The sequence below is a fragment of the Panthera uncia genome (genome assembly GCF_023721935.1).
Source record: "Panthera uncia isolate 11264 chromosome C1 unlocalized genomic scaffold, Puncia_PCG_1.0 HiC_scaffold_3, whole genome shotgun sequence".
In the NCBI taxonomy this organism is placed as follows: domain Eukaryota; kingdom Metazoa; phylum Chordata; class Mammalia; order Carnivora; family Felidae; genus Panthera; species Panthera uncia.
This window is the reverse complement of record NW_026057584.1, coordinates 65,809,122-65,821,638: the sequence shown is the minus strand read 5'-3', so window position 1 is coordinate 65,821,638 and position 12,517 is coordinate 65,809,122. Positions and strand designations below refer to the sequence as shown.

Genomic DNA, 12,517 nt, shown 5'->3' with positions numbered 1-12,517 from the left:
CCTGCATTGGGCAGAAATTCAGATATTCTGTAATAATTTCTAGTAAGAAATCAGGATTTAAGTTCTCAAAATATTGTATGCCAAGTGGTAAATCTTCTAAATGTGAAAAATGAGTGTCCAGAACATCATTTAACATGTTAATAACTTCTTCTTGTCGCTTATTTTTCTTCATAGCAAGAATTGCATGTAAATAAATTAATTCCTACAAATTAAGCAGTTGCCATTAATTATCCCATTCAGTTGTAAAGCCATTTATTTCTACTTAGATTTCAAACACATATGAAGTGCTATTTATGTGCAATATTTATTCAAATTTAAGTATTAGCTTGGACAAACTTTTAGACTCTTTTTAAAAACAAAATTTTTTTTAATGCTTATATATTTTTGAGACAGAGAGAGACAGAGCACGAACGGGGGAGGGTCAGAGAGAGGGAGACACAGACTCTGAAGCAGGCTACAGGCTCCAAGCTGTCAGCACAGAGCCTGATGCAGAGCTTGAACTCACGGATTGTGAGATCATGACCTGAGTCGAAGTCGGACGCTCAACCGACTGAGCCACCCAGGTGCGCCAAACTTTTAGACTCTTATACAAGATTACTTAAAGTCTAATTCTGCAAGGAGGTAAGTTAGTAAATGCAATCATACATTAAAATTATCATATATTAGTCTTTTAAAGCCATTACTATTACTAAAAAAAATTTCATATTTTATAAACAGTAGCTAGGATCTATACGATCTGATAAAATAAAATACTGTACCGCAGATTTTCCAATAGACTGCTGAATTTCACTAAGGAATTCGAGCTGCTGATCTGCATCCTGTAACTGCCCTTCTATTAATTGACATCGGATAACTCCTAAAGCCAAATAGGACAAAAACAGTCAAAGTCCACATCCATTCAGGTATGTACACGTCAAGCTAACAACACAAGGATTAATAAAATAGGTTTTTCCCCCCATAATATATTAAAGTATTGATACATTATAATAAAATACAATAAAGTCATAAATACTACATCAGATTTAAAAAAGAAGAAAAAGAGAATAAAAGGAAATAAAATTGTCAGCTTTGTACCTATATAAAATCAGTTACTAAGGACTTCAGAATTTATGGGAACTACCCCCATAAAAGTTTATTATCGCAAGATACTATATAAGAAATGAAAACTTTAGGGGCACCTGGATGGCTCAGTCAGTTGAGCATCCGACTCGAGTCGGTTGGGCATCCGACTCGAGTCGGTTGGGCCCTGGGTTGGCCTCTGTGCTGAGCATGGAGCCTGCTTCCGATTCTCTCTCTCTCTCTCTCTCTCTCTCTCCCTCTGCCCCTCTCCCCAGTTCATGCTCTCTCTGTCTAAAACCAAGTAAAATTAAAAAGGGGCGCCTGGGTGGCTCAATTGGTTAAGCATGCGACTAGTTTCAGCTCAGGTCATGATCTCAGTTTGTGAGTTCAAGCCCCACGTCTTGGGATTTCTTTCTCTCTTCCCCCCCTCCAAAATAAATAAACATAAAAAAATTTTTTAAAAATGAAAACTTTATTTTTAAAGATTTATGTTTTTTTCTATTGTGGATAGTAGAGGACAGTTTGATTTTAGAAAACCACAACATATTTTCTTCTTTAATAGCAGGTATGAAAAGGAATTATTATGTATATATATCTGAGGAACACTTATAGAAACAGTTGTCATACCAATTAGTGCGGGGACACTAGTTTCATCCAGTTTCATGGCGGTATTATACCACTTCAATGCTTCTTTCATGTCTCCTTGTAAAATCATTTGGTATCCAAGTTCTGTAGCAAATTCTGATTGTTCAGGGTTTAAAGCAAGAGCTCGTTGTAGTAATGTCTGAATTTTTCTAAGAATGAGTTGACTTCGTCCACACTAAAAAGAAAAAAAAATTTAGAAGTCAAACACTTCTACTCAGGTGGGAGGATTATTTTTTTTCTAAATATACAAACTATTTGTACTTCATAGAAATAGAATGAAAAAAAAAGATTTAATAACTAAAGGAAAATAAAACTTCTCCATTTACTACCTGGACAGTGCAGCAAGAAAGAGTTTACATCTAATCAGAACTTAAAATCCTCATGAACACTGCTTTTAAACAACAGCTTCCTGGAAAGTATACTCTAAAGATGCTACACAAGTGTATTTTTTAGGACTGTTTTCAAACTGTCTTATCATTGTTTTATAAATTAGATGAGGAAATCATTACTTTAAGGTTACAGATATGTATATGTACATATATATGTAGTTTATCAAATCAAAACCTAGGACAAGGATTTGCTTTCCCCCTAAGGAGAAGGTATACCACCAGGGCAAATATTTCATTTTTTTATTATTTTATTTTATAATATCATCTCTTTTTATTAAAAATTGTGTATATGTGCAGAGAAAGGATAAACACTTTAATGTTAAACATGTTAAGTTTTCCGTGGTGAGATCATTAGTATTTTTACTTTCTTCTTTGTATTTTCTCCTAATTTATTTTTTTAATGGGAAAAAGGTAGTATATAAATATTTTTAAATATAACTTATTGTCAAGTTAGCTAACATATGGTGTATAGAGTGTGCTCTTGGCTTCGGGAGTAGATTCCCAAGCTTCATTGCTCACCTACAACACCCAGAGCTCCTCCCAACAGGTGCCCTCCTCAGTGCTCATCACCCATTTTCCCCTCCCCTCTGTTTCCTCCCCTCCCCATTAACCCTCAGTTTGTTCTCTATATTTAAGAGTCTCTTATGGTTTCAGGGCAAATATTTTTAAAGATCATGCATTTGGGCTCAGCTGGGTAACTCAGTTAAGCGTCTAACTCTTGATTTTGGCTCAAGTCAGGATCTCCCAGTTCGTGGAACCGAGCTCCGCACTGGGCTTCACACTGACAGGACAGAACCTGCTTGGGAATCTCTTTCCCTCTCTCTCTGCCCAACCCCTGATCGTGCCCACACACACACACACTCTCTCTCTCAAAAATAAATAAACTTAAAAAAAAAAAGATCATGCATTAGAATCTTTGTTATAAAAGCTTCAAAAATAGTTCAAGAAATGGCTACTCTACTAAAATAAGTACATAATGTTCTAACATAATAACTTAAAAAAAGTTTATTTATTTATGTTAGAGAAAGAGTGAGATCGCAAGCAGGGGATGCGCAGAGAGAGAGAGGGAGAGAGACAATCCCAAGCAGGCTCTGTGCTGCCAGCACAGAGCCAGATGTGGGGCTCCAACTGACAACCCGGAGATCATGACCTAAGCTGAAATCAAGAGCCGGGACACTCAACTGACTGAGCCACCCAGGTGCCCCTACCACAGTAACTTTTAAGAGTAAAATTCTAAACTGCTTGAATTTTTTAAGCTTAATTAAAAACTAATCAAAATAAATGATCTGGCAATGAAATAAATAAAAAAAGGTAAATATCTTCCTTAACTCAAACTTTTGTAATAGCAGGGATTTTTTTCCCCTCTAAATCTCACACAATCTGACAATCTGTTTTTTAACAAAAGAATCAGTTTCTTCATGGCATTTAACAATTGATATCCTTGATTTTTTTCTTTCAGTTTATCTATTATTTCATCTACTTATGTGTACCTTTTCCTTATTTTTTAAATAAGGAATTAGTTTAATTAACTTTTCAATCCTCCATTCCTTGTATTGATTTTGAGATTCTGCTGTATTTTTCTACTCCATTCCTGATTATCTTCTTCTTATTGGATGTTGTAATAAAAACATTTCTTTATTATTATTAAAACAAAAAGATCCCAACCATTTCCCCCACCAAAATTGTCTCTTACCTATGTTAAAACTTTTTTTCAAATACAACTGACCCTTGAATAACATGGGGGTAGGGTGCTGGCCTCCACCCTTCACCGCACAGTTCAAAAGCTGCATATAATTTTTGATTCCCCAAATATTTAACTATTAAAATATCCTACTACTGACCACACCTAATTGATAACATAGTCTATTAACACATATTTTGTACATTATATGTATTATATACTGTATTCTTGTAATAAAATAAGCTAAAGAAAAGAAAATTTTATTAAAAAAATCACAATAATAAGGAAACTACATTTACAGTACTGTAGTGTATTGACTGAAAAGATCTGCTTTAAGTGGACTCATGCAATTCAAACCCGTGTCAGTCAAGGGTCAACTGTAGTTTTAAAAAACAAAACAAAGAATAACTCTAATCATAAATCCTACGCTCTGATTAAAATACATGATTTCCCATTTCCTTTGGAATTTACCACTTTCCTATCCTTAAAGGCTCAACAAAGCCTTCCATGAAGCCTTTATGATGTCTTCTTATGGTTGGTGAGAAATTATGTTATCTCCTCCAAACGGATTTTCTTAGGAATGTTATCACATATTTATATATGTAGGGTATTTTCACTCTAGGCCATATCCCCTTTGGTGCCTCAACCTTCGTGACTTATTTTACATTCCCAGCTACAGATACAGAACTCTGGTACATTGCAGGCACTCTTACAGTTCTGCTGAAGGCTACTGTGATCTTATAAAAAAGTTGAGCATTTTGTGGTTCCGTGGCATCCAATGCATTTTCTAAGTTTTCCAGCTTGGTGGCAGCCTAAAACAAAAGTATCCAGTATAATTTTAAAATAACAAAGAAAAAAAGAATACATGACATATACATGAATAAATATTATCATTTAAAAAATGTTTGCTTTTGCAAATTCCCTCTTGACTCCAGTGAAATCATCTATGTTGCAAAATGTATTAAAAGTTCTTTTTTTTTTAATTAAAAAAAATTTCTTTAATGTTTATTTATTCTTGAGAGAGAGCATGAGCAGGGGAGGGGCAGAATGAGAGAGAGGGACACACAGTCCAAAGCAGGCTCCAGGCTCCGAGCTGTCAGCACAGAACCTGATCCGGGGCTCGAACTCACCAACTGTGAGATCATGAGTGAGCCAAAGTCAGATGCTTAACCGACTGAGCCGTGCAGGCGCCCCAAAAATTCTTTTAAAAGGCTCAAGAATTATGAATAAAGAATTGAGTTTTAAAATGTGTTTTTAAAATATCTGTTATTGAATGGAATTCTTTGGGTAGGTAAAGATACCCATAATATTCAATTAACTATATATGCCAAGCTCCCTCTCCAATAATTAATTCATGACACACATGAGATATGAATAATATAAGTATAAACATTACTATTGTATGAGATCGGACTTCAAATTACTTATATAGTCTGGTTTATATTTAAAATATTCTCTAGATTAGAAAAATCACTAAGACACTTATGGTAAGTAACTTCAATGCCAGGAAAATTTACTGAAGAGGCACCCCTACTGAAATTCTTATGGTATTTACTGAAAAATTTATTAGTTGCTATCATATTAACTGATTTAACCAGACTAAACACAATTCAAATCTATTACCTGTTACAATACTATTTGCTTCAAACTGGATTTTGGCATTCCATAATTCAGTATATAATCAATGTGCTCATTACTACAGAAACATGTACCTTATTATAAGGTCCAATGGGATTTCATCCTAAGCCCATTTAAATAATGCAAACACAGTTAAATTGTAAAAATACTACAAATCATATTTTGTATATATATTCTTCCATACCTAGCACCACCAGTTACATTAATCATGTATATAATACTGTACTGGGGTTTTATGTGGAAAACCACATATACTATAATTAATGATTTAAGGAATTTTTAAGGTAGTTTTAACTATATAATATTTTTGCTTTACTAGTTGATTTAAGAAGCTCATCTCTTTGTTAAGGTGTATTTCTAGGAATCAAGTAAAAAGTACCATGTAATACATTCTAAAAGAGCTCTTGAAGGCTCTTATATATGTGCATATGTGTGTGTGTAACTATAGATTTTTTAATACAGGAAACTTAAATAGTACAATACAACTTACCTTCTCTATGTCCCCCTCCCTACACAAATAGTAAAGAGCCAGGATTCTTAGAGCTTCCACATTTTGATTATCTTGAAGCATTAACCTGCAGAAAAACATTTCACTTAATGTTGAAATAAACTTAATGTGCTTTCTTTTATTTGAAGGTTGAAAAAGTCATTTTGCTGGTCTGACTACTCCATTATCTAAGTAAGAATTTTAAGTAGTAAAATAAAATCTCCTTTATGAAAATTATCAACCTCATTATTTAAGCTAAAAAAAAATCTCTGATTCTTAGTCTTTATGCATTGCTGGAGTACTGATTCTTAGTCTTTAATATGTTTTAAAAAGATATGAATAGATGGTACCAGTCTCATTAAATTCTTTGGCAATCCTAAATAAAGTATTACTTAACCATGCATAACAGTATATTAAAAAGAAAAATTCACCTTAACCAGGAAGATTTATTACAAGAATTTCAGGAATCAGAAGATTGGTTAAATATTTAAAAGTCTCTTAATGTAATTCACAACATTAAAACAGATTCCTATGTGACAAAAAAAAATTGAAAATATTATGGAAAAATATCTGATTAGTAATAGGAACAACTCCCCTTACCCCAAAAAAGATATAAACTTAGTAAAAAATATGCAAAAGCTATATAAATTCCTATGAACTTTGCTCAAGGACATTTAAAAAAGAAATGAACAAATGGGGTAATAACACACCAGGTTTCTTATTATGGATGATGTGGTACAATGAATTATTAGCTTCAATTTTCCACCTTCCAAGAATATATACCTTCTGCCACGAAAGTGAGTTCTTCCTATAAATGCTGACATGTACTTTGTTGCTCCTTGGCTGTGGACTTGGACATCTTCCTAATGTTGGTCAATGGAATGTGAACAGGACTGGCAGTGTGCCACACCAAAGTTTCAGAGGCACTGGATACTTCTGCCTGTCCCTTTACATCTCTGCTATAACCACGGAGACGAGCTCACCTCTGGGTAGCTGCTGCTCTCTAGCTTGAGCCCAAAGAAGAACACCCGTAGAGCTGACCAGAGACCAAACTGCAATAAAGTGCCACACCACCCAGATGGACCTAAAATCTGAAGCAGAACACCAGGCAGGGCCGGTGGAGGCCAGCAGACCCGAGATGATCCCTACCAAAGTGAGGAATGAGTGCTTACTATTGTTAAGACCTGAGATTTGTAGCTGTTTGCTATGCCGCAATAGTTGCCACATGATAACACCCATTTTTGGTTAAAAAGGTCCCCCCCCCCCCAATAATCTATAGATTCAATGCATTTCAAACCAAAATCTTAGAAAGTTTCTTTTTTTTTTTTTTAACTTGGTAAGTTAATTCTGACAGTCGATTGAAAAAGAGCCAAGAAAACTATCAAAAAAGAAATGTGATGGAGAACATGCCCCCCAAAATATAAAAATGTATTTGAAATACAGGGAATAATGGGGAAAAAAATGACCAGTCATTTTACAGGGGAAAAAATAGCCTTAGCAATATGCAGGTGCTCAATTTCAACATAATCAAAGAAATGAAAATAAAAATACGGTTTTATTCTACCAGATACTACCACTTTTATTCTACCAGATCGTTAAAAACAAAACCACCACACTGATAATAGCCAGAGTTGACAAGGATGGGGGAGGGGCATTCTGGAGAGTACTCATGGGAGTATAAATTAGTACAATTTCTTAGAAGAACAATTTGGTAGTGTCTTTGCAAATTTCAAACATGCATACCCGAGATAGAGACTGCCATCTGTCTCCTCAAATCATTCTTTCCTCATTTGCTTGGGCACATAGCTAGCTGACATGTTCCTGCTACCTTTGCAATTAGATGTGGCCCACGGGAGACAGCCCACTTCTAGGCCTGGGCTTTAAAGGAAAGTGGAATGATTCCGCCACACTCTTACCCTTTCTACCAGCTGGATACCAACGTCATGAGGTTTTAGGACATCGCAGAGTTGCAATATGGAAAGAACCTAGGTCCCTGAATGACAGTGTGGAGGAAGGCTGACTGATCAAAAGTTACACCCACTCAAAACAATTACATATGGCAGAAAAAGTATTCTATTATGTGTTTAGATCTATTTTATAGGAGCTCGGCCTACCCTAACAAATATGATTCCCTTTAATTCAGTAATCCCTCATTTAAGAAATGATCCTCCAGAAATATACCTATATGTGTAAAAAGGGGTGTGTGTGTGTGTGTACCCCTAAATGGCTATCAATGGGGAAAGATCAACTACTTATATGTTTACTTTATGGATGTGTACTTTGTTAAAAAATAATTACGTATATCTGGCTGAATGGATATAAAAGAATATCCACAAAATACCAAGTAAATAAAAATCAAGCTTAAAAACTATAGTCTATTTTTTATTTTACAAACATCCCCAAATATATATGTGTGTGTGTGTGTGTGTATGTATATATATATATATATATTTAATATACTATATCGATACTCCACCACCTCCCACTCATACAAAGTGCCTAGAAAAGAAATCTAGAAAAATATAAACATCAAAGAGTTACTAATGCCCAAATTGTGGCCTCCAAATACCACTTCCCACTAAAAGGGATTATATTGCACTCCATAACAGCTGATTCCTGTTTAGGGCAAAAAATACACAAAATGACCCTAGTGCATCTTGCTATACACCAAATAGCAAGGAAATTATTGAAGATTACTAGGATCCCGTCAAAAGGACCTAAGAACTAACTTGAAGAGGCTACTAACAGCCAATAGTGAGACAATATGAGCAATTATAACAATCAAAACGGTTAGAAGCACACAAGTTTAATCCATGTTATATAAACAAACCCAAACTGCTAATCAATCACAATTCGGGGATGCTAGGGAACTTTCTAATTTTTTTGGTTTTTTGAAACCCAGAAATAAAAGATTCAAGCACTTATCCAACTTTTCTTACATGAACTATACCACTGGATAACCGACCAGTTGATGCGAAATTTTTTTTAATAGTACTCCAGCTAAGAAATGCAGAATGATATAACCATATTGTAATCCTAAAGCACCCAGGTACTGAGCACAGATTTCTGATATTACCACAAAAAAGACAGCAGGGGATTATGTCCCTTCGATAAAAGAACACATCACCACTTATGAAGTAACTGCAAAAAGAAAAAAAAATTGAACATGTATCTAACCAAGCCTCTATATCCAGTACCAATTTACAGGAAATTCAGAGGATAAGCAACAGTACATGGCATGCAATCAATAAAATTCTTACGGAAAACCTACTGGATACAAGACTGGTTTATTTATCGTAAATATCAAGAAAAAGATGTGGGAGAAGTGGGAGGCCAGTGGAGAGAGAAAGTAGGAAAATGAGAAAGGAGACGAGGGAGAGAGGGGATCCTCCATTTTATACTTCAGAGGAAAAATCCAAATCCTCAAGATGACCAACAAGACCATTTATATCCTGGCTCCCCTGCTCCCTCCTACCCTTCTGCTCTGACTTCACTGTCTAGTCATCTTACCCCCCCTTCTTACTCCTTAAAAACATGACACACACCCTTGCCTCAGGTCTTCACACTTGCTTTTCCGACCTTCTGCAGTCTTCTCCCAGATATCTGCATGGCTTACTCCCTGTGTTCAAATGTCACCTATTCAGTGATGCCTTCCCTGACCGTCCCATAAAATGGAATCCCTCCTCCCACTCCCTATTTCACTTTCCAGCTTTATCTTTTTTCCATAGCACTTAAAACTTTCTAACATACTACGTAATCTTTTACTTGTTCTGCTTATTATATGGTTCCTCTCATTTGAATATAAGCTTCACTAGGGCAGGGATATTTGCATAAAAGATTATCTTAGAACAACTATTCAGATATTTATATAAATCAAAACATTCAGTTGCTAAAAACAGTGCAATGTTAAGTTCTCTTTCAATTCTATATTGCTTGAAAAAAAATCAAATTAAAAAAATCTTATAATAGGGGTGCCTGGGTGGCTCAGTTGGTTAAGACTCTGACTCTTGATTCTGGCTCAGGTTATGATCTCGCAGTTCGTGGGATCGAGCCTCATGTCAGGCTCTGTGCTGACAGCGTGGATCCTCTCTTCTTCTCTCTCTGCCCCTCCCCTGCTCATGCTCTGTTTCTCAAAGTAAGTAAATAAACTTAAATAAAAATAAAAAATCTTATGATAAAAGAATACAGATTTTTTTTTTCCCTGAAATTATAACCAGATCCAAAGGTACTTGTATTATCTTCTTTTACTTAACCTCTGTGCTGTTTCAACAGTCTGGTCCCAATCCTGTAAGGCGAGCTGTAGTTTCATTTTCTTTACAAAAGCAGGAAGGAAACTAGGAAAGTTCACTATTATCTGGTTCACAGTGTCCAGAGCACCTGAATAATTCTGGCGCATCTCAAGGCATTGTGCCTAATAGGAGGAAAAAAGTGACATCAAAACTCCAATCATATACACCGAGGTTCTCATAACAGTTACCCTTGAGAGGTAGGATACTAACGTTTAACATTTTCTATGTTTTTGTTTTCTGACTTTCTGTAAGGAATAGTTATCACTTTTATAATGAGAAATATAAAATAAGTTTTTAACAAAACGAAAATTTTAAAACATCACAAAACAATAAAAATATTGTATGTAAGTGGCTATGTTATAAAATCTACTTTTAAATAACTAGAACAGAAAAATTATCTTTTAGAATAAAGTATTTCCAAGATATTTGCAAATAGCATCTAAAATGAAGACATTTCAGAGGCACCTGGGTGGCTCAGTCCGTTGGGTGTCTGACTTTGGCTCAGGTCATGATCTCATGGTTTGTGGGTTTGAGCCCTGTGACTGGCTCTGTGCTGATGGCTCAGAGCCTAGAGCCTGTTTCGGATTCTGTGTCTCCCTCTCTCTGCCCCTCCCCTGCTCACGCTCTCTCTGTCTCTCAAAAATGAATAAATGTTAAAAAAATTAAAAGTGAAATAAAATAAAATGAAGAGATTTTGTATCTTTAAAAAAAAAAAAAAACAAAACTACTTTCAGGCTGGGACACCCGGCTGGCTCAGTCCATAGAACATGCAACTCTTGATCTCAGGGTTGTAAGTTCAAGTCCCACGTTAGGTGGAGATTACTTAAAAATAAAATCTTTAAAAAAATAAAATAGGGCTCCTGGGTGGCTTACTGGTTAGGCATCTGACTTGGTATCAGCTCAGGCCATGATATCACAGTTGTGAGATTGAGCCCTGCATCAGGCTCTGTGCTGACAGCACAGAAGCTGCTTGGGATTCTCTCTCCCTCTCTGTCTCTGCCTTTCCCTCACTTGCATGCATTCTCTCAAAATAAATAAATAAGCTTAAAAACAAAAAGAAATAAAAAATAAGTAACTTTAAAGAAGGTAAGACTTTAAGAAATAAGCAAAATAAAGTTCAAACAACTCCCTCTACCTTAATATTTTCACTTCTAGGATGTATCTTAATGAAATAATTGAATAAGACCATAGGAAAAAAAAGATTGTATTTATGGCAGATTTATATTAGATATAGTAGGAAAAAAAATAATCCAAAATGCCCATTCAGGATCAAACTATAGCATACCTATTTACTCAAATTTTAGGTGGTCATTAAAAGTCATTATATAGATTTATAGATCTATGCTTAATGACATAAAGAGATGTCATTTATAATATAATAGTTTAACTGGTTATCTTCAATGGTGATATCTATTCTTAATTCTGATATTACTGCATTCTGTACAGTATCCATGTATTACTTTCATAGTCAGAAAAAATAAAGCTATAGAGTTAGCACTTTAAGAGCAGACATTAGGCATATTTATCATATATCAGATTTTTAAAAATTTGCTTCTGGATCTCCTTTAGGAATAAATTTAGTCCTGGAATATCTCAGTTCAAAATGAGTGTCCAGTCTCAATACATGTACAGTAGAATTACAATATAATCCTGAAATAGGTTTGAGATTATATTCTCATCTATAGTCCCATATAACTCCCATATAATTAAAGCCTGAGAACCACCCGACCCTGCTACTATGCCAAAATAAATTATTATTAAAATTTCTAAATAGTTGACAATAATGCATAAAGATTAATGCTGAGAATATTTTCAAATTATATATACCTTGGAATCTGCCTAAATAGCTGATGATATAAAAAAAAGAAAATCATACTAAAGGACCACATCTATTACTTCCTTAGACCATCACCTCCCATATGATGCCACATAACACATTAAACGAAACTAAATTTGCTGTGTACTTGGTTCCTATCATTCCTAGTTGGAATTAGGCTAATGCAAACATCCTCTATTGAATTAACTGAAAAATAAATACATAATTGGAATGGGTTGTATCAGAAAAAGAATTTAAACAAATCTTAAGTATTGGAGGCAAAAGGTAAATCTCTCCTAAGCTGCTTATACTGACACCTGAAATAGCCCTAGACCTTAGTAGATTATCAACTAGCTTTTTTTTTTCTTTTGAGAGAGAGTGAGAGAGAGCATGAGTGCAAGCAGGGGAGGGGCAGAGGAAGAGAATCTTGAGCAGGCTCCATGCCCAGCACAGAGCACAACCAGGGGCTCCATCTCAGGACGGTGAGATCATGACCTGAACTGAAATCAAGAG

General features: G+C 35.0%; 1 protein-coding gene across 1 annotated transcript in view; it reads right to left on the bottom strand.

The window, feature by feature from the left end:
- TTC21B (tetratricopeptide repeat domain 21B) overlaps positions 1 to 12,517 on the bottom strand; it is an 82,646-nt gene that overhangs the window by 57,973 nt on the left and 12,156 nt on the right. Inside the window, exons 6-11 of the mRNA XM_049615553.1 lie at positions 10,153 to 10,310; positions 5,903 to 5,987; positions 4,488 to 4,586; positions 1,687 to 1,879; positions 759 to 856; positions 2 to 202 (exon numbers count right to left, since the gene is read on the bottom strand). Of these exons, the coding sequence (XP_049471510.1) occupies positions 2 to 202; positions 759 to 856; positions 1,687 to 1,879; positions 4,488 to 4,586; positions 5,903 to 5,987; positions 10,153 to 10,310 (834 nt within the window). The remainder of the gene's footprint in view (position 1; positions 203 to 758; positions 857 to 1,686; positions 1,880 to 4,487; positions 4,587 to 5,902; positions 5,988 to 10,152; positions 10,311 to 12,517) is intronic.